Source organism: Bos mutus, chromosome 21 (genome assembly GCF_027580195.1).
Source record: "Bos mutus isolate GX-2022 chromosome 21, NWIPB_WYAK_1.1, whole genome shotgun sequence".
Classification (NCBI taxonomy): domain Eukaryota; kingdom Metazoa; phylum Chordata; class Mammalia; order Artiodactyla; family Bovidae; genus Bos; species Bos mutus.
The window spans coordinates 43,486,382-43,509,347 of NC_091637.1; the positions used below are offsets into that span (position 1 = coordinate 43,486,382).

Here is a 22,966-nt window from a genome sequence, read left to right on the forward strand (position 1 = left end):
GACATTAATAATCATGAAAGAAAACTTACCTACCATTATAGGGAACATAAAATTCCTAATAAACAACTTTGTTTCTTTCTCTCTTGCTGAAGGTTTTCAAAACTGTTCTGAAGGAGGAATGTAGTCTGGCCTGTCTAAAGCTGTTCTTACATTACTCCCATGGTCCCTGGACACAGAAGGGCAGAATCCTCCTCAGTCTTCAGATTCACTTTCACAGATAAGAAAGGACACTATGACCAAAGCTTTCTATAACCTTTAGCCTAAATTTACACGTCAACAACAAGAGAAAGGTATGTGTGCACAAAAATGCTAGTGAGCCCTTCCTGCCCAAGATGGAGGAAATGAATCAAACCATTAAAACGCTAAGGCAGGAGAATGAGTTTATTCAACAAGTATTTACTGAGCCCTTACTATATGCCAAGCACTATTTTATGTGCCAGGAATACATTCCATTGATTAAAAAATACAAAATCCCTGTCTTCATTGTGCTTACACTCTGGAGGAAGGATACCAAACAATGAACATAATAAATAATTTACATAGTAAGTTAGAAGGTAATGAGTACTACAGGGGAAAAAAAAAAAAAATAGAGCAATTGTGAGAATGAAGACAAGTCTTATTTGGAACATTTCCTAAACCGGACACACACAAAAATATGCTTCTTTCTTGGAAAGTCTACGTGTCTGTCAGTGAAAAAAGAAAATATTTCTGGCCCCTTAATGTTCATGGGATTTTCAAGCAAGAAATTATAGGGGTTTTAAAAATATGAAAGTGGAATTGAAAAGTAAGCAGAGTAACTTTCATAAAAGAGGAGCTCCATACAGAATTTGTGAGGCACTGGAATCTGTGTTTACTGCTGGAGAAGTTCCCACAATTCTAGCAAATTCCATGATTCTGGTCACACTGCCAACCACAGTAGATCTGGAGACTCAAGTGTCGAAGAGGCTACCAGGGTCAGAAAATGTGGAAGAACTCAAGTAGCTTTCCAGGATTTTTTGTTTTATTTTCCATTACCTTTTTTAGAATACAGCCTAGTTTTTGTGATTTTCTTGTTTCGTTAGAGTGAGCTCACTAAAAAGGAAAAGTGAAAAACAGGAATGCCTACATTTCCAACTCCATTTCCAATCTCAAATTGTTTAAAATGCACACGTTTATTGTATATCAGCAGACCCAGGTTTTTTGACACTGTTATCAGAGGTTGTTGGCTCTGAACTACCAGGAAGATTTTTTTTCCCCTTTAAATTCAAATTTCATTTCAACAAAGCAACCACAATAATTAATGAATTAGGTTCTCTATGTAAGAAGTGAAAATAGAAAATAAATGGTGTCATCTTTGATCAGAAAGTTGTATTTCAGCAAGATGGGGCAGAGGCAGCAAGTCCAGGTTACAGGACCAGGAAAAGGGAGTGTCCACCACAGGATACTTAGAAATTGATTACTATAACAGCAGCCTGTTCTAGAGGTAATAATGTCATTGGGTTGTGATAATTCTCCAGAAACCCCAATAGCCCAGGATTAGGAACATCTAGGAATTGTTCAGATGACACACATTTGTTTCCTGTGTGAAGGCTTCAGTGATGCCTCTCCGTGGCACCTGTCACCATTTTCTTTCTTTGCAAACCTCCTCCTTTCAAATTAGAAAGTGTACATAAAGTGCAGGTAAGATTCAGTCCCTCGACCGTGCTTTCAGGTTCTTGCTTTGATAGCCAGGATTACCAAATCTAGCAATTAAACCGCTGGCCAACTAGGTTGTCTGCAGGTATTTCTGGAGTTAGCAAATGAGTTCATCTGGCAAAAAGAGTGTCTGAAGGTAGGTGCAGTCTTGGCAGGAAAACACAAAGTACCATACATGAGACAGGGATCTGAGTGATGCGGGGGGTGGGGGTGGGGGGTGGGGGCGGGGGAGGGGGCGGTCCTTGTCACCGAGTCACTGAAGAAGAGGCCTTCTTTGGATCTCAACTCTTAAAGCAAATTCAGAAACTGTTACTAAAAGTGAATGAGGCCAGCGGATTTCAGAGCAGGGTCAGTCCTCAGTAAGGGCAGGTTCAGTCTTCCCTGGGTTGGGAACAGAAAAGAAAACAAAGATCTGGTTAAGGAGCCAGATCTGATGAACTTCATGTCACAAACATCACCCCTAAAACCTCCAGCAAATGCTTCCCATCTCATAGAACAAAGCTGAACAAAGCACCTCCTGATGGGGCTTAGAACAATGTATTTTCTTCGGTATTTGCTAGGGAGACTGTTCAAATAGGTCATAATGTTACATGATCTATTACATGATGTTACATGCAATAGGTGATGTAACATTACATGATATATACGTGTTACACACGTTTACTGTAGGATTTCTTAAGTTAATTTTTCTTGATTAATATGCCCATAAACACAGTGACTCTTCAAGAAAGAGATACTGTATGTAACAATTCCCACATTTGGGGACCAGCAATTTACCTTCTCACAAACTATTCATAACATGTCTTTCAATATAATGTATTTTGGGAAAATATACCTTATAATGCTGGTTGGAGGGGACAGGAAAGACATTAAGTCATATTCAGTTTATATTACATGAGCCTGGTTTTTATACTGAGAGTCACATTCCCATACCAATATAATAATGAACCATGGTAGTTGGGTTCCATTGCATTTCCTTTGTAATGTGCCAAAACCATGGGCAAAATTTCATGTTATATTTGATGGGTGAATATTAATGATCAAAAGTTAACTATATCCCATCTATTACAAACTGTCCCACAGTCAATGGGCATTCACAAGGGACGTTCTTTGCATTTTTTTCTGTTTTTTTCAGCAGAGCTAAGGCCAGCGTTTCAGAACTAAGTCAGTCATGACGTCAATATGTGTGTGTGTGTGTGTATAGATAGACAGATAGCTGAGACTGAACAGAGTACATTAGCATATACATTAAAAACTTAAATAAAAATCATGGATTGACTTGAGCAAAAGTCACAGAAAATTATCAAACACATACTAGTTAAATTCCTGAATTTCTTTTTGGCTTCTGCCCTTTCTTCAGCATCAAAGTACCAAACAGTCATGGCATATCTGTGAAAGATAAGCAGATATTAGAAAAGAGGTTTAAAAATATGACCAAAAAATAAAAATACTATAAATTTCACATAACAGACATTTGTAAAGCCAACATTTAAAAATTTTCCTATTATCAAAAGTCCATCCCAATTTTAATTTAAAATAAACGTCTCTGGTTTCAAGTCTATTTAAATGTAATAAAACATGTAAGGAATTCCAAGTATGCACCACCCATTATCCTGGGCGGTGGGAATTCAAACTGTCCTGTGAATACAGCAGCCTCTTTCTCAAGGAGCTCAGGCTCTAGCAGGGAGGGGAAAGGCAATTGAACAAATAATATAACAGGTCCAGATGAACCACACAAGAAAGGGCTAGAAGCGAATCATTCAGCGAGTCATTCAGCTAAAGCCTGAGGGACCTAAGCTGGTGGGGAGAACACAGAGATGAGGAGTGAAGCTCTGAAGAATAATTTATCGAACAACAGGACGTTAAAATTCTTGACTTTTGTCTTTAGTTTTGGACACTGAGGCAAAGAAGCCATGGGATATTGGTGCCATCAAGTTTTCGACTATGTCCCATTTATGGGCTAGACTATACAGGAATAATTTTATGCATGAGTTTCCAAAAAGTTTTGTTTCATTATTAGTAGTAGTTACTGGAATTTCTATAGGACTTGAATTTTTCCAAAGGCTTTCCGTCAACATGTGGTGTTAAGGAACTGGGGAAGAGCGAGGAAATTCTGCACAAATGACCAGGACCGATTGCTGTACCCCATTAATAAGCCACACACAGGCTTTGGTGGGAGAAGTAGTTATCTGCTCACCTAGGGCACACCCAATTTGACATTTCATAGGCAACTCTGTGTGGGGCCCAGATCTGTCACTTCTGGAGGGGGGCACATAAACCTTAAGCACTTAACACCTGTGATTTTAATTTAATTAGTCTTGTTAAGGTTTACTCATTATCTTTTCTACCCAACCTCTCTCCTCCCTGCCCCAACTGTTATTCCCAATTCAAGCTGCACCCCACAGCACTCCAATACCACATGGATTACAGCTTTGGCCATAAAACAGGCGCAAATGAGATAGAATCTGAAATTAAGATTATATCAAGAGTTTCTGGGCATCCCGGGTGGCATAGCAGTAAAGAATCCGCCTGCCAGTGCAGGAGATGTAAGAGATGCAGGTTCAATCCCTGGGTCGGGAGGATCTCCTGGAGGAGGAAATGGCAACCTACTCCAGTACTCTTGCCTGGAAAATTCCATGGACAGAGGATCCTGGAGGGCTACAGTCCATGAGGTGGCATAGTTGGACATAAATGAGTTGGACATAGTTGGACATAAATGACTAAGCACGCACACACAAGAATTTCTATATTAATAGTAAACAATACTAAATTGTTCCATTACTCTGAAAAATCTTCCCATGCATGATCTAAAGAAAGGAATCTGAAAAATCCAATTGTTGGGACATGTTGGGTACAGCAAACCCAATCCAATTTTAAGCTAAGAAAAGGGGGAAAAGGAAAAGAAGTCAGAACAAATTCCTCTTTCTTTTTTTAAAAATTAATTTATTTTTTAATTGAAGGATAACTGCTTTACAGAATTCTGTTGTTTTCTATCAAACCTCAACATGAATCAGCCATAGGGATAAATACATCCCCTCCCTTTTGAACCTCCTTTTAAATTTTATTAGAGTACAGCTGATTTACAATGTTGTGTTACAAATTCCTCTTTCGATTCTCAAGGTTTTTTCTCTGCTTGCAACTGGCAGCTTGTAAACTCATCCAGAGTTAACCAGATAGGATTTCTGACATGTGGCAGCCAACATTCTCTAGGCATAGTTCAACTTTAGGCTTTTTTTTAAAGGGAGGGTGGTGAGCAAGAAAGGAGAGAAGAGAAAAAAGTGCTCTGGGAAATTTGGAATCTGAGACTCTCACTTAATGGAAAATGACTTGTTAATAGTTGAAACCAACATTAGACTTTATACGTTAAAGAAGCCACAGTTTCTCCTTTAATTTTTATCAACTTTAAACAGGTTTGCTCTCTGCTTAGGGGGATGGTTGGTCCCTTGTCCGTAAACAACACACATTTGAGAATTCTCTAGGAAGTGGGGTTTGTCCAAGAAGCTTCTCAAGAGCAGTCGTGGCCCTGGCTGTTACCTGGTCGCATAGGAGGGCTGGACTTCATGTGGGTTCCTGCGGTCCGACCAGAAGAACAACAGTCTGTCAAAAATGGGCTCCACGTCCGCTATGAATGATTTCCCTTCTGGAAATATCCGCAGGACCCCACCATGTCGCTGAGGGCCACAAAGAAGGTAGATTACTTCCTAGCCTCACACACAGTTCATTAACAATGATACTTCAGTCTCATCTAGAAACAAGGCTATCTTCCAACTGCCACCGCAAGCATATATTATTCCCAAATTTTAACTCCAGTGCCATCCTTTGTATTAAATGTTATCTTAAACTTGACTAGACATACCGAAGTCATACTGAACGAAGTCTTCTCACCCCCACAATATCAAACCCCATGGATACAAAGTGGCATTCTACTAGGTCAGTTATACAGACTTGCCAATATCTGACTGTTTGACCCATAACCTCCTCCCCACCCCAGCCATTTCATGTAATTCAGTCTAATATTAACAGCTCCAGAGGGCCGTGACCACATATAACCTCCCCTTCACTTAGAATTTACAGTTTTCTTTTGAGTTCCCCTATCTCCTATCTGATTTCATCAGTTGGAAGTTACATGCTTTTTTTTTTTCTGAATGCTCAGACCACCTTATCTGTATCTCTCATGACATATATCACTCATTCTCCCCCTACATTTTTTTACATGTACATCCAATCTGTCCTACTAGAATGATCTTGTCAAGGTAGAATTCTGGACTTATATGTTGATGGTTCCCCACAGCATGATGCCTGGCACTAGTAGGCACTCAAAAATTTTTTGAATGATTTCAAACTTTGTGATTTATCATCACTGATCTGACAACTTGACTCTCTTGCCTGTAACATTACCTTTCAAGATTTTAAAGGATAACTAAGGAATATATTTCAGTCATGTTATCAAATAGGGAACTCACACAAACCTTGTCACTAATTCACTGGTTTCCCAGGTTTACTTTTTCTGACCCCAGATAAAATATCCTTGCTTTATGACAGCTAGCATCTGGCCTAATGAATAGGAAATAGAGATGCAGAAGGTTCAAAAGCCAGATAAGCTTGAAAAGTTCTCCAACTTCTCAGACTCCTAAATCATCCTTAACTTTTAAAAAACATCAAATTCCAGACAAATGTCTGTGAGCATGGCACCAGACTTCATATCTCTATCTATATATATGTTCAAAAATACGAAAATAAGCTACAAAACCTTTGGCATTCACAATCATAGTAAACCATGGCAAGAGGCCACCAAGGAGACATTTCACCCAGAGAGAAGACTGTGTGGGAAACGTCACTTGGGGATGTTTTAACATCCTACGGTTCTATTTTTGTGAAATTCTCTCAGTGTTGCTCCTGGCAGGGAAAAGTATATATCTTATTCCACAATGAGAATCAAGAATCCTATCAGCTCTGGATTAGACTAAAAACACTGATCCCCATTTTTAAAATAATAAAGTACCTTCTCCTCATCAATCGTATAACCTAATAATGGCCCTACTCACCCACCTCCATCAAATTAACTTTGCATCTATTATTTTCATCTCATCAACTTTAGTACTAAAACCATAGCAGGAAAAAAGGATAATACGAAATAGAAAAGATTCATCAGTGGGAATTATGAACTCCAAACTCTCCTCTGCTGCTGCTGCTGCTGCTACTAAGTCGCTTCAGTTGTGTCCGACTCTGTGTGACCTCATAGACGGCAGCCCACCAGGCTCCCCTGTCCCTGGGATTCTCCAGGCAAGAACACTGGAGTGGGTTGCCATTTCCTTCTCCAATGCATGAAAGTAAAAAGTGAAAGTGAAGTCGCTCAGTCATGTCCGACTCTTAGCGACCCCATGGACTGCAGCCCACCAGGCTCCTCTGTCCATGGGAGTTTCCAGGCAAGAGTACTGGAGTGGGTTGCCATTGCCTTCTCTGAAACTCTCCTCTAAGTCATCTGAATTCTTTTCCTATGGTTTCTAACCCCTCCCTCTACTCGCATTTTTCCAAGTACCTTGGCATCCCAGTTCTTGTTCAGATAGTAGATGCAGGTGATGCAGCGGCCGTCACCGTTGGGGTTGTCCACATGTCGAACATAACCTGTTCCATTTCCTGGGTAGCAAGCCACCATCGCCTATAGAGAAAGCCAAAGGAAGCTGGTTAACAAAGCTGAGCCAAGCATCTCCCGCCGGTGAACAGCTGAATAACATAGTCTCCTCAGTCGCTATGGGACACAGGTATCTGCTGGCCTCTTCGGTTTATGTACAGTGCATAAATTTGGACTCTTCAGCATATAACATTAACAACCAAGTTATATCTTACGGCTCAGCCCAGTGGAAAGCAGTTCAACAATAATCGCACAATTCTAGAACATTTTAGATAGCATCTATGTTGTCATTAGAATGTCCCACCCCTCTTAAATCTTTCTTTTTGAAAAGGCAGGCTCTGGGTTCCACCCTAGACACACAAGATCAGAATCACTAGGTTTAGAGATTATGCCTTACTAGCCAATGCCCCAGAATCACCGAATCAACCACTATCTTAGACCAATGGCTAAGATACTTGCATTTACAAAGACACGGGAACTAATCACGAAGGAGTTAAAGGTTAGGCTTGCTCAATAAAATGCTTAGGACAAGAAAAAAGAGGGACGGGTCAATGGAAACTGTGGCCCAACTTGCCAGCATGTGAAGTGAAGTGAAGTTGCTCCGTCGTGTCCGACTCTGTGACCACATGGACTGTAGCCTACCAGGCTCCTCAGTCCACGGAATTTTTCAGCCAAGAGTACTGGAGTGGGTTGCCATTTCCTTCTCCAGGGGATCTTCCCAAACCAGGGATCAAACCCGGGTCTCTCACATTGCAGGCAGACGCTTTACCATCTGAGCCATCAGGGAAGCATAAATGACAGTCAAATCCAGTTCAGAGAAAAAAACCCACAGACATCTTAATGCATTTTTCAAAGCTTGTCTTTTTCCTATTGACAATTATCAAATTAAATGATTCTCTTCCTTTTGTCAAAACACTACCTGTATCATTCAAGTGGAGAAATAGAGAAAGAAGCCAAACTAAAAATCCTACTAAAAATTAGTATTAGGGAATTACTACAAAGAAAGTAACAAACCATTAAATGTTCCCTGGAAAATTTATAGGAAGGGATAGGAAAAAATAGACGAAGTGTAAAAAGCCAGTTATTTTCACAGGGCATTGCCTTGTTTTTAAAATATCTTTATAGGGATGAGATACTTGCAGGGAAGATATTGGTAACACAAGATGAGAAAAGGCATATTTTTCCTTTTTGTTTGCTGATGTATTCTTAAGTACCTAGAACAGTTCCTAAAACATGGAACATATCTGTTTAAATTTTACTTTGGAGGGCAGGACGCACACCACAGTGCTTATAGGGTCTTAGTTCCCTGACCAGGGGTTAAACCTGTACCCTCGGCAGTGACAGCTCAGAATCCTAACCACTAGACCATCAGAGAATTCCCTTTTTCTGTTTTGTTTTTGTTTTAAAATTTGATAAGTAAATGAATGATTAGCAGGCAGGTCTTTCCGCTAAAGAGTAAGTTTATTTTCTACCTAGATCAGTAGGGGTTTTGTCATTTTAAAAGCACATCTTCAAACATACATGTAGCAATTCGGTTCACAATTTCCTTCACAAATGGAAAGACTGTTTCTTTGGTGAAATAACCAGTCAAGTAGAGCCCACACTAATGCATTAGTGGCTCAAGAATTAGCTTCAGTGCCGTGAGTGCCAAGTCACTCCCAGTGGTGACATGAAGATGTGAACTAGGCATGTACCTGAAAGGCCTCATACATACTGCATACTAGAACAAAAGTAAGGCTGAAGAGTAGCTCAGTTTTACAATGATCTGAAGGCTTAAATTACCATCTCTCTCAAACTCTATATCCCCATGCAGCTAGCGATCCCCATATCCTGTCTTTGAATGTCAATGCAGTGCCATCTTAAAGCTAAAGTTAAGCTGTTAGCTTGAACATCTTTCAGAGATGGAATTCTGAGGTTACCGCAATTGAGATTTAACAAATGATACCACCAAGCAAAGGATGGCTTGGGGAAAGGTGATTGGTAGCAGATAGAAATGATGGGCCTAGCTAGGGAAGAAGAGATGAATGAAGTTGACTATAATGACTAGGGAATTACCCATCCCTGGAAGCAGCTATTAGGATTATAAGAGCCACCACTGAGCCAATAATGAACGTCACTTAAGCCACAAATAATTAGAGGCTGGATTTCCTACCAACTCAGCCTCTCCCCACTGTGAAGCTCTGAAAAGAAGAAAAAGTACTCCATCAATGCTACATAATCTTATGTTCTTAAACAGCTCTACTCTAAGGAAAATGTCAGTGGTCTGGATGCCTGCCATCTAATTCACCCTGCAACTAATTATGTGATTCCAGGCTTGGTGTCTTTCCTTTAAAGGGCTTAGGTTACCTGGCCTCTATGGTCCAAGAAGGTCTAGCACTCTATCTAGGCATCACCCCTACAAGCAGCAACAGAGTTTTTTGGGACGTTAGGAAGTGCTTATCTGCCTCAGGACTCACCTTAAAAACTGAAAAAAAAAAAAAAAAAAAAAGGTACAAACCCACAAAAGTACCTCCTTTATGAATTGCTGCATCTATAAAACACACCCAGAGTGAAGGAGCTGGCACATTTCTGGGGCCTTATTTTTCGAACAAAACTCCTAATGTCAGCAAAGTATCTGATTGATTAAGGGAGAGAAACAGAATTTTTCTGGCCAGAGTGAATGTTCACCTTCTCTTTTGGTTCCTGAAACCATAGCATCAACTTCAAAACAATAGAAGGAAATCATTGTGAGCCTCAGTGGCCCTGTTGAAACTACACAAGCCAGTTTTATCAGTGTTTTCTGGACAAGAGCCACACGAGATGGGTCTTGGCTTGGGCACATTCCCAATATTTGTTGGGTTTTGACACAGTCCAAAACCACGGAGGCTAAGGATGCATTGAGAAGCAAGGCTCACTTCAATAACAAGTCACACGTTTCTGTGCCAAATCGTGCACGGGGCAGAAACAAACCCCGGAAACTGATCAGGTCAACGGAGTTGCTATCCAAACCTCATCAAGCAGGGAAGGGCTTTAGACTGTACAGAGGAGAATGCTCCAGAACAATAAGAACATCACCAGAGTATTTCAGGATCAAGTAACAATGTGCTGTGCAGTTAACACTGAAACCCATCAGCAGGAAGTCTCACTTATCGCTGACTTTTTACTCATCGAAACTTCCGGACTAGATTAATACTTGAAATTTATAAAAGTTTAATAAGGTGTTACTGTGACCAGCACTACACATACAATGTAGTCCTATAGTTCTAGCCTTAGATGTGCCAATAAATCCACATGTCTCCTTATGCATTCACCATCCCTTCCTCTGGCCCCATTGTGGACTCCTCCACCTGCTCCCTATCCCCATTCCATCCCCAGAAGCCTCTCTATAACTTTAAACAGAAGAAAATGAGTGGAGAGGGGTGAACCCCTCCCAGGCTTCCAGACTGGCTCCAGACCAGAGATAGGTGCTCTGGATACCTAGGCGGCCACATTCTGGCAGGAAATGTGTAAGGATACTTTGAAAATGTACACAGACATAGAACTTTAACAGCCAAACCCAAGTAACAAAATATGCTCCCCAAATGCTGCAGATGGAAAAGAAAACAGGGTTTCTGTTAAGAGTTCTTACTAAGTCGGCTTTGTGAAAAGCCATCTCATCCATCCCAAAAGTAAAGTTGAAAAAGGAAAGCTCAGGATTTCCATCCCAGCGCCTAAACAGAATGCTCTTAATTGAAACCAACCACAGCTCAATCACATGTATACACCACTTCAAAAAACTGGTGTTGGCAACCTCCACTGTCCATCCAGCAATGAGGATCATTTTAGATCCACAGGTGGGAAAAGGATACGTCTGTCCCATCCCCCCCTCCACTCAGACTCACCACTTGGTTAAAAACAGTCAGCAACATAGAATTTCTACAGAAATGTACTGTTCATCATGACTTCAGCATCAGTCACTAGTATGACTTGATCTTAAGGTAGAGAGTGGTGTTTCATAGAAATTTTAACTTAGCACATTAAAACAGTAATCATCTCATTTTATTTTCCAAATTTATAATAAATATAAATTTGCTAAAAAGAGCATAACTTTGAAGCTGCTAGTTTGAGTAACTTTAAACTGGTATTTTGGTCCACTGCCCAATACTAAGCCCCTCCAACTGTGAAACAGAAATACCAGCCAATCTTGGTAAAGATTTGTTTTGAATTACGGAAGGTCCCTAAGCAGAACATACCTTTAATAAAATGCAACCTAAATACAGAATAACCTGTATTTAACCTGTTCACATCTCAGTTTTCTCACCTATAAAATGGGCTTATGAGGATTGAAGGTGATAGTCCAGGTAAAGCACTCAGTGTGAGGCCTGGCACATACCAAACACTGCTTTGTTGCTGTCGTGTCCAGCTCTTTGTGACCCCATGGACTGCAGCATGCCAGGCTTCCCTGTCCTTCACCATCTCCCGGAGTTCGCTCATACTCATGTCCATTGAGTTGGTGATACCATCCAACCATCTCATCCCCTGTCATCGCCTTATCCTTCTGCCTTCAGTCTTTTCCAACATCAGGGTCTTTTCCAATGAGTCGTATCAGGTGGCCAAAGTAATGGAGCTTCAGCTTCAGCATCAGTCCTTCCAATGAATATTCAGGGTTGATTTCCTTTAGGATTGACTGGCTTGATCTCCTTATTGTCCAAGGGACTCTCAAGAGTCTTCTTCAGCACCACAGTTTAAAAGCATCGATTCTTTGGCACTCAGCCTTTTTTTTTTTTTTTTACTGTCCAGCTCTCACATCCATGTGTGACTACTGGAAAAACCATAGCTTTGACTATACGGACCTTTGTAGGCAAAGAAATGTCTCTGTTTTTTTTAATACTCTGTCTAGGTTTGTCATTGCTTTTCTTCCAAGGAGCAAGCATCTTTTAATTTCATGGCTGCAGTCACCATCCACATAATTTTGAAGACCAAGAAAATAAAGTCTGTCACTGCTTAATGTCAGCTATTTTTAAAATATGCACTGACGATGTGCATGTTTGTGTTCCCCTCAACTAGGGCTTCAGAATGTCTCCGCTTAGGGGATCTGATCCTACCTAAGTGTTTTGCAGCCTCAAAAGCAGGGCTGAGAAACTCACATAGCCTGTGGCATTTGCGAGTAACAAAATATTGAGGGGTTCCCTGGTAGCTCAGCTGGTAAAGAGTTTGACTGCAATGCAGGAGACCCCAGTTCGACTCCTGAGTCAGGAAGATACCCTGGAGAAGGGATAGGCTACCCACTCCAGTATTCTTGGGCTTCCCTGGTAGCTTAGATGGTAAAGAATCTGCCTGCAATGTGACAGACCTGGGTTTGATCCCTGGGATGGGAAGATCCTCTGGAGGAGGGCATGGCGACCCACTCTAGTCTTCTTGCCTGGAGAATCCTATGGACAGAGGAGCCTGGCAGGCTATATTCATGGGGTCACAAAGAGTCAAGACACGACTGAGCAACTTTCACTTAGTTAAGATATTGAAGCCGATCAGGTATATATGTGTCAGAACTCTGGAATGTGAGCTATGCTACCTACAACTAGGAAATTTTCTATCCTTGGCAATGAGGGGCAGACATTAAAAATCTTCAGGTTTTAGGACAGTAGCAGGTAACTGAACCAGATTTGTATATAAACTCTCCTGAATATTTTTAACCCTAATTGTTAAATCAGAGCCACAAAAAATGAAACAAAACAAAACATCAGGCTGGATTTTGAGATCACTGTCTATAGCCCAGGAACTGTCTGTGACACTTCCTGAGCTACACAGGGGTCCTTTCCCTGTCTCTCTTTACCAGGCTCAGCTATATCCTTCACTGCCATCCACACTGCACAGGCCTTCACCAAACCTCTCTCCCCTCAAGTCCTTCCCCCACATCTGCTCCGGACACAGCAAAGGGGGCCCAGGATCCTTCCTCACTATACCATAAGACACCAACCACACAGGATGTTAGAAGAGTAAAGACTTGAGAAAAAATACACAAGACCATGAGCCTTGTTCAGCTTGGAGAAACAGCCAAGCAATCAGAGTGGAGAATGTAATAGATGAAGTTTACTGGCCAGAAATGGGTCCATTGTATATTACCTAAATCAGAAAAATATCGTATCACTTATACATGGAATCTTAAAAATAAATGATACAAATGAATTTATTTACTAGACAGAACTCACAGACCTAGAAAACAAACTTATCATTACCAAAAGGGAAGGGAGGGGGATAAATTAGCAGTTTGGGATTAAAATATACACAGTACTACATATAAAATAGATAACCAACAAGGACCTACTTCATAGCACAAGAAACTCTACTCGATATCTTGTAAGAAACTCTAATGGAAAAGAATCTTAAAAAGAATATATGTGTGTGTGTAGACATGCATATATAACTGAATCACGCTGCTGCACACCCAAAATTCACACGATATTGTAAATTAACTATATTTAAAGAACATTAAAACACATATATTACCTAAATCACTTAAAATTTATACAATATTCAAAAGGCATGTTTACAAAATAATTGCAACTACACAAAGTCTTCTGCAAGAGTTTCAAGAAAATGTCAATAAACAGTTCACATTGCTGCCAGTTTTAGAAAAAAGTCAGCTCTCAATGTGTTGCTGAACAGCTCAGAAGCAGAAAAAGTGCTTTAGAGTCTTTATATTCATTCTAACTTCAGAAAAAAGTATACAAACCGTCACTAGTTATCTTGGCATCTTGCTCTTTACCTATCTGGTTAGTTAAGAGCAAGTCTAGCTATTTCCTTCCTCCTACTGCTCACGTTAAAGACTGATGTAAGGGAATGAAGAAGAAATGGGGAATATGCTCTTGGTGGGCAACAACAAGAGCTGGATCCAGCTACCACGTTCCCCTTCCCAGAGTTTCAGCATCTGACCATACAGTTCAGAAGATTCAGAACATCAGGCAGTCAATATCCAAGAGGCAAGTAATCCTTCTAACAAGCCCCAAGTTATTCACGCAAATACCTTCTACTAATTCTATTTCTACGCTGAGAACTTCTGCCTTCCTCACATGCCCTAAATCTGCACTAAAAAATGTTCTCCCTGAACCCACATACGCAGAATTCTGCTACATATAACCTTACCTCCAATTTAGAACAATAATTGCTATGCCCCATACCTAAATTTTGTTGAAATGCAGGAGCTTCAGTAATTCTGAAAATGAAAAATCAGAAGTTATAAGCCACTCTCAGTGGCTCTGGTGAAGAGGGCCTGCTGGTTCCTTCCTATCAGGCAAGAGCAGTCTGCCTAGAAAGGCAGGGAATTTACCATATTCACTTGAAAACCTGTTCTCAGGTAGACCTTTTTCATCAGCATCCCTCTTTATTACGAACTTGGTCCTAACTTTGGGATCATTCAACAAATCATCAGCAACTATCAAGACTCTGAAACCTTCTACTCAGTTCTCTTAGCTCAGTGATAATAGCTCCTTCAGATTCTTACATTCAAGAGCTGGCTCCCACCCCACCCTCAGAAATATGCATATATATACACACACACAGAAGCATGCCTAAGATTACAGAGGAGTCACAGGCCTGTAAGGTCTGACTGAACTAGATCAAAATTCTCTTGAGGGGATCCTGCACTTCGTGCATGAACCTGAGTGAATCACCCTGAACTTGAGGTAATCACCCTTCCCCCAGAAGCCACTGAAACTCTCAGAGGCCAGGAATTTAAGAGACTATTGTCACTCCATTTTGAATTGTGCTTAATTCCTCTCCTTGGAGGGGATTCAAGCAGAGTCCTGCAATTAAGCACAGTAAACAGGCCCGGAACATCGGCACAGCAATACAGGCTGTTTGGGTTTGGGAAGGCAGCCCTTCCCGTGGAGGCCTGGCTCCGGGCCAGCAGGGTGACGGCTGAGTGACAGGGCTACGTGCGCTGCGTGAGGGTGGCAGCCAGCCCACACCCGAGCACATAACCGGCACGGGAGCGCCCTCCCCCATCCCCACCCGAGTCACCAGAGAAATGTTCTCAGTAAAGGCTTCCTTGCAATTATGAAATCCCCGAAAGTCAGCCAGGCCCTGGGTTAAGGCCATTTAACCCTCTCCATTCTGAGACCTTTCCCCAAAATCCTAACAACTGTTATTTCCTGAAGACCCATGTAGCCAAGGAGCACTTGAGTGTGACAATTTACATACATTCTCTCATTTAATCTCCAGGTTAAGGGGAAGGTGAACTAGTGGCCATCTGTCCTGAGTCACCCTGCCCACAAGTTTTCAGTAGAAGTTGTTAACCCTGGAAGCTATCATAGCGATCTAGAAGTTATCCCAGTCCTACAGAAAAACAAATTCATGAGTAATCCTTAAGGCAGTATGGGTGTAGGAACTCCCCCATTTAACTTCCTTTGATGTGAGAAACAGACTTATCAGTAAATAAAACTTTACATGTGGCTTTCTAAAGACTTTGAGCTGAAGAGGAAAAAAAAAAAAAAGAATGTTTATGACCACAGGATTGTCAGAGAATTAAGTATGGTTGGCTTTAACTTTTCATCTGGAATGAATCCTAAAACACTTGAGGGAATCCATGATAACTTAAATACAGTTGGTAAAACAAGATTTTATTGAGTAATATACAAAAATATATAGTTACCAATCAAAACATGTCAAGAAAAATGCCTTGAAGCAATGTTCTTAAGAAAAACAGGAAACACTTTATTTGCAATTCCCAGTGAATTTGAAGAGACTTGGGACAGTGTAACTATGTTGGAAAAAGTAAAGTTAAAGAACTTTCTAGGAAACCAGATCTTATATTCACATTTGAATTTCAGCACTTGGAAATAGATCTGCTGAATGAAAGGAATGGCACTCAGCAAGTCAGAACCAGAATTCATGTAACTCAGGAGGCACATTTATTTACTGAGCAAACATTTGTACGTGCCTGACACTGTTCTATGTGCTTCACAAATACTACCTCATTCGCTATTCATAATAACTCCATAAGGTGGGGACCATTATCACCTCCGTTTTACAGATCAGGAACTGAGGCACAAGGAGTTTAAGTAACCGGCTTTTCGGAACCCAGTTAGAGAATGACGTCATGCTTTACCAGCGCAGCTTATCTAATGTCTGATATTAATCAATTCACCTCCTTTTTGAGAGAACTAAGATCCTCAGTTCTTCTTGAGGTGTCTACTTACTCTCACCCTTGCCTGTCACCATTTGCCTAATGATAGAAAATCATAAAATGCGAAAAAAAGAAAAAGGAGTGTGCTCAGTGTTGAGTCTGTGAACTAAAAGCTCCAGGGCAGAGGTGAGAAAGCCGGGGCTGGGGATTTTGGGGTGGGGGCGCTGTATTTCAACAAAAGCAAAGAGCAAAGGAAACACTCAATCCTGCAGCAAAACAGTAGTGGTCTTTGATGGGTTATTCACACTGCAGAGCTCAATCCCGCTCTAAACTGTGGCCCCATATCTGCTTGGGATGCAGGTGGTCAATCATCAGTCTCATCCCCAGGTCCCACCCCAAGGTCTGCGGGAGGAAGTCAGCCTCTCCAGGATCTTGCTTTTTTTTTTTTAGCTCAGGTCAACACCAGCTAAGGTCTTCAGACTATTTCAAAGTCAGAAGGTAAATGACCAATCAAGAAAAAACTTTAAAGGAAATACAAAGTGTATTTCCCTTGGGAAGACAAAGGGCAACACTTAGTCAACTCCCAGGAATCCAAGGGATGAGACAAAATTTCCTTCCTGGGGTGTAAAGCTTATTCAGGAGAGGCTTGACTACCACTACACAATTAATTAGAATTCACCAAGTACAGAACTTTTTAATATCATATTAATTAGAACACACTGGATATAGACCCACTGTGGCTTTCAACAGGGGTGAGATCCAGAGGACCACTCAGATGGGTGGAAAATAAAAGGCTCTTCTGAGAGAAATGTATAAAGTACCCTGGTGAGCATCAAGGGGACTAGAAATAAAGGAATGCCTGACTCTGAGTCTAGGGGGCAGTGATGGTTAATTTAATTGTCCCCAAGTCCATTCACATGCTGTAGTCTATGGGGTCGCCAAGAGTCAGACACGACTTAGCAGCTGAACAACAGCAGCAATGTCCCTTCAAGATGGGGCTTCAAAAAGAAGCTCCATTTCACAAATGTGGAAACTGAGAGAGGCAAAAAGCAACTTGCGGGACATTATAGAACCAAACATGGTCTTTCCACCACTAAACCGTGCTTCAGAAATATCAGGAAAAGGCTGATCACTGAAAACATGTGCAATTATTTCCAGAGTGACCATGAGTGAAATTGTCTTCCTTCAATTCCAAGATAACACAACAAAGGATTCTCAGAGGATACTCGTGACTTACCAAATATGGGCTCACACTGCATTACTGAGAACTCAAAGTCCTGCATGCAAAAAAGGCAAGTGCCAGCTACTCTCAGATTTCTAATGAGTCAGACCTTTGATTCTGATCAAGTTGGATCCCTTTTCAGGTTTCCCCTCCCTTAGAATCCCACACCTCAGCCATCTTACCCCAGAGGGTCAGACGGTCAGACCTTAGGCTTCTGTGTGGTGTTCAGTTTGCGCATAATAGATGCTCCATACAGAGAGAATCATCTGCTCTTCTCCAGTTTGTTCCCAAATTATTACGGTTCTTTCTTGTTCTCCTTCATGCCTTCAGCTCACACTTCTTGCTGGGCTGCAGAATACAGATAGGGGAGCAGTACTGTGCACATACTGATATTAACGAAGACTGCTCCCCTTCATTCAACATAACAGGAGAGACTTGGCTCCAAATTCCACTCCAATCCTGGTTTTGAAAACTTAACTTTATTGGAATAAATAACAGATAAATCATGGAGGGTGTGTGTGTGTGTGTGTGTGTGTGTGTGTGTGTACTTAACATGTTAAAGTGCTCTTCTCAAAAATTTCCCAAATGAACCAAAAACACTTGTACTTTTTAGTTTTCACTGTGAATAAGTTCAGATTGAATCAACTGATGGAACTGATTTTCTCACCGATGGAGAAACTAGAGAAAAATAGAATAACATCCCCATTTAGCCTCCTCATATTTTTTCACTCAGTGGTTCTCCAGCTTCAGCCTGTAAGAGAAATGCCTGGAGGATTGTGAGTTTCTGGTTCACTAGGTTTAGGGAGAAGCTCAAGACTATGCATTTCCAATAGGTTTCTGGGAAACTGCTGCTGCTGCTGCTGCTGCTCCAACCACCACACTTTGAGAAATCATGGCTATTTTGTGACAAACCAAAAGTTTCTGTGCAATGCCTCAGCCTAAATGATAAAAAGTCAAGGGGAATTAGAATTAGTCATCTGCACTAGTTAACTCACAAGCTGAAATCAAGATTGTTGGGAGAAATATGAACAACCTCAGATATGCTGATGATACCACTCTAAGGGCAGAAAGTGAAGAGGAACTAAAGAGGCTCTTGATGAAGGTAAAAGAGGAGAGTGGGAAAGCTGGCTTAAAACTTAACATTCAAAAAACTAAGATTATGGTATCCAGTCCCATCACTTTACGGCAAATAGATGGGGGAAAAGTAGAAATAGTGTCAGATTTCATTTTCTTGGGCTCCAAAATCACCGTGGACAGTGATTAAAAGACGCTTGCTCCTTGGAAGAAAAGCTATACCAAATCTAGACACTGTATTTAAAAAGCAGAGACATCACTTTACCAAGAAAGGTCTATATAGTCAAAGCTATGGTTTTTCCAGTAGTCGTGTATGGATGTGAGAGTTGGACCATAAAGAAGACTGAGCACCAAAGAATTGATGCTTTCGAACTGTGGTGTTGGAGAAGACTCTTGAGAGTCCCTTGGACTGAAAGGAGATCAAACTAGTCAATCCTAAAGGACATCAGCCCTGAATATTCATTGGAAGGACTGATGCTGAAGCTGAAGCTCCATTACTTTGGCCACCTGATGTGAAGAGCTGACTAACTGGAAAAGACCTTGATGCTGGGAGAGGAGAAGGGAGTGACAGAGAATGAGATGGTCAGATGGCTTCATTGACTCAATGGACATCAGTGTGAGCAAACTCGGGGAGATAGTAAAGGACAGGGAAGCCAGGCGTGCTGCAGTTCATGGGGTTGCAAAGAGTGGGACACGACTTAGCTGAACAATAAATAACAATTAGTTAACTCAGAGAACAGGAGGTGATGGGTAGAGCAGGAAGTCAGAGGAATTTCTACAGGGCAGCTTCTGGCACAGGCTTTGCAGCATGATTCTTGAAATTAGCAGGAAACATTCCAACTGCAACTCTGTAGCATTGCTGAGGATTACTGTCACGTCAGCATTGAGGTATGACTGCTGATAGAGTCAGATCTCTTTTCCAGAATGTAATCAGAGGCACTGAAAATACTTATCTGCTCTCTCAAATGAAATCTTAGTCTCAGTTTTCATTTAATTCCTTATCATCTGGATGTAGATATTTATTATTGTACCCGTGTTATAGATGAGGAAAGTGAGGCTCAGAGAACTGAACACAGTGAGACAAAATAAAATATAAAATGTCCATCCCAGTGCTTAGTAAGGTGCTGACTAAAGTTCAAATATAAAAATAAAAATTGACTTCCTTCCTAGAGAAGTGGAAATTGAGGTCCTGAGATGCTACTTGTAAGGGACCGAGTGAGGACCAGAAACCGGGGTCCTCGTCTCGTGGTCCCAGGCTTCTCTGAGTCTGACCACTAAGTACAAGCTGCCAGAATCTGAGGGCGACTTGGTACTTTCTAGGGCAAAGCATAGACTTTCAAAACTGAGAAAAAAAACTTACAAAGCCAAAGTCTCTCCTATCAGCTGGTCCCTCACAGCCTGTTAATGTAATAAAATAGTTAAACCCTTTAGTATCAAATTAGGGGCCAAGTTGAAAATCTTTCTTTTTGGCCTAACAAAATATTTATAACTTTTCTTTTTGATACTCTGACATCCTTAAAATCGAAATTCCTTTTAAAGATGAAATTAAGTCAACAGTAGAGGACTGTGGGGAGGCACTAAAAGCATATATCAAGCTTAAAAGTCTCTGCCGTCAAAGAATTTATAAGTAAATGAGGGGCAGGGTAAGCAGCCAAAGAAATAAGCCTACTGGGGCGGCCCAGGTTGAGCCACCCACAGAGTTCTAGGGAGCAGGAGGGAACTTCATGGAAAGGCACTAAGATGGATTTTGAGGACAAGACAATGGGGACGCCTGGTTTGCCTGGCAAATCAGATTCTAGCACTTCAGGGATCCGGAGGGAAGGAAGGCTGTCAGTGGGAGATTAAATGTAGAAAGGTCAGATGGGGTCAGAAGCGGAGAAACTTAAATAGCACGCTAAGTTCACAGCATAAAGGGCAGACAATGGGGAGAAAGCACTCTTGGGTTTTTTGATTTTTTTTTGTTGAGCATGGAGACTGCATGATTAGCGTTCGGTTGTACATTACTTACCACTCTAGCAAAACACTTTAAAATGGATCACAAGGAGGACAAGAACCAAAGGCAGGTGATTTCGTATCTTTAAAAGACTTCCCTCCTCAAGGATTTCTACAATACTACACAAGACAAAATTTAGTTTTTTGTTTTTTTTTTTTTAAAGACAAAACTTAAGTATCCACCGTGAGCCTTCAAAAGCTAAAACAGCACAAAATAGCCAGATTTTAACCAAGACTACTACATGTTCCTTACTGAACCTTCAATGTTTAAAACAGTTTTATCTACTCCAAAACAATCAAATTAACCAGCAAAACAATATCAATAGGAAAGTCATCCAAAAAAAAAAAAGAAAGACTGCCAACTTTGTGTTGGGTATTGAGATTTCTGAGTAATAGTCCCTCAGGTTTGACTAGACAGATGAGTAGAACTGGGAGGGGACATGGAGGGAACGTGGAGGGAGGGGCAAGGTAAGAATGTTCTCTGTGTCTTGAGAACACAAGCAAGCTCCCCGAAAATGTCCAGACTGTTTCAAACAGTACAGTGTATCTTTACTATTTCCAAGCAATGCTCAAAAAGAAGAGTATTATCTTGAATACTTCAAAACAATTTCAATTTGCCCTAAAAAAACTAAAAATAAATGTCACTGACACCTGGAATCAAATTTTTCAATTTGTCTTCTTCCCACTGGCAAATAATCAAGACTGCTCTCATATTCCTTGAATCTTTGTATCTGGGGATTATTTCTATATGGTAATAGCATTTGAGTTTCATTTTGGAAACAAAAATAAGAGTTGAAATGAGATAGGTACATTTACTCCAGAATTTGAGAAACTGTGATCATTGCATCCTCTAAAGAATGAAAAATTGATTTGACTAAAAATAAAACTACCGTATGAGTCCCTTGGACTGCAAGGAGATCCAACCAGTCCATTCTAAAGGAGATCAGTCCCTGGGTGTTCTTTGGAAGGAATGATGCTAAAGCTGAAACTCCAGTACTTTGGCCACCTCATGCGAAGAGTTGACTCATTGGAAAAGACTCTGATGCTGGGAGGGATTGGGGGCAGCAGGAGAAGGGGACGACAGAGGATGAGATGGCTGGATGGCATCACCGACTCGATGGACGTGAGTTTGGGTGAACTCCGGGAGCTGGTGATGGACAGGGAGGCCTGGCGTGCTGCAGTTCATGGGGTCGCAAAGAGTCGGACACGACTGAGCGACTGAACTGAACTGAACTGATGACCCAGCAATTCCCATCCTGGGTATATGTCCAAAGAAAATGAAAACGCTAATTTAAAAAGATACATTAACCTCAATGTGTATAGCAGCATTATTTACAACAGCCAAAATATGGAAGCAACCCAAGTGTCTATGGACAAATGGATAAAGAAGATGCGGTACGTATATACAACGGAATACCACTCAGCAATAAAACAGAATGAAATTCTGCCACTTGCAGCAACATGGATGGACTTGGAGGGTATTGTGCTAAGTGAGATAAATCAGATGGAAAAAGACAAACACTGTATGATATCGCTTGTATGTGGGATCTGAAAAGTACAACAAATGAAGAAATATAACAAAAAAGAAGTAGATTTACGAGCCCAAACTGCTCGTGAGACCAAAACTCACTAGTCGTCACTAGTGAGGAGGAAGGGGAGACAACATCCAGGTGAGAGAGTGGGAGCTACAAGCTACTGGTTGTAAGACAGGCTCAAGGATGTATTGTACAACAAAGGGAATGTAGCCAATATTTTGTAGTAACTGTAAATGGAAAGTAACCTTTAAAAATCTTATAAAAAGTTAAAATTAAATTGGTTTGACTTAAGGAGGTATTAACATTGTTCTGAACCTCGAGGACACTCAGTAAGTAGGAACAAAATGAATCCAGAACAAGATCTGAAAGCTTGCAATCAACAACTGCAAACTCATGTATCTGTAAGGCTGGGGTTGGGTGGGGCAGGGGGTAAAAAATATGACACTCCATCACTACCAGTTCACCAAAAACAAGAATAGGAACTTGCTCACAAATCAATATCAAAAGATGATACAAATTGAGGTAAGAGCCACATTGGTTTAAGATCAAAATAATCAAGGGAAAGAAGGTACAAATTCTATGTATAATGAACCAAGCTAACTAATCTTGCTTGGCAAACAGACACATAGCTCTGAATCTGAGCCAAAATAACGGCTCCTGGCAATCTACCAAAGTTGAATTCGTTAGTCTGGCATCATAAAATGATTTGTCTGTCGAATTTACAATTCTAGTGTCTCTGGATTCAGCTACCCACT

General features: G+C 40.9%; 1 protein-coding gene across 1 annotated transcript in view; it reads right to left on the reverse strand.

Annotated features, from left to right (window-relative positions):
• Positions 1-366: 366 nt before the first annotated feature.
• EGLN3 (egl-9 family hypoxia inducible factor 3) overlaps positions 367-22,966 on the reverse strand; it is a 29,680-nt gene continuing 7,080 nt past the window's right edge. Inside the window, exons 2-5 of the mRNA XM_005898561.3 lie at positions 7,214-7,333; positions 5,209-5,345; positions 2,990-3,063; positions 367-2,055 (exon numbers count right to left, since the gene is read on the reverse strand). Of these exons, the coding sequence (XP_005898623.1) occupies positions 2,024-2,055; positions 2,990-3,063; positions 5,209-5,345; positions 7,214-7,333 (363 nt within the window). The 3' untranslated portion in view covers positions 367-2,023. The remainder of the gene's footprint in view (positions 2,056-2,989; positions 3,064-5,208; positions 5,346-7,213; positions 7,334-22,966) is intronic.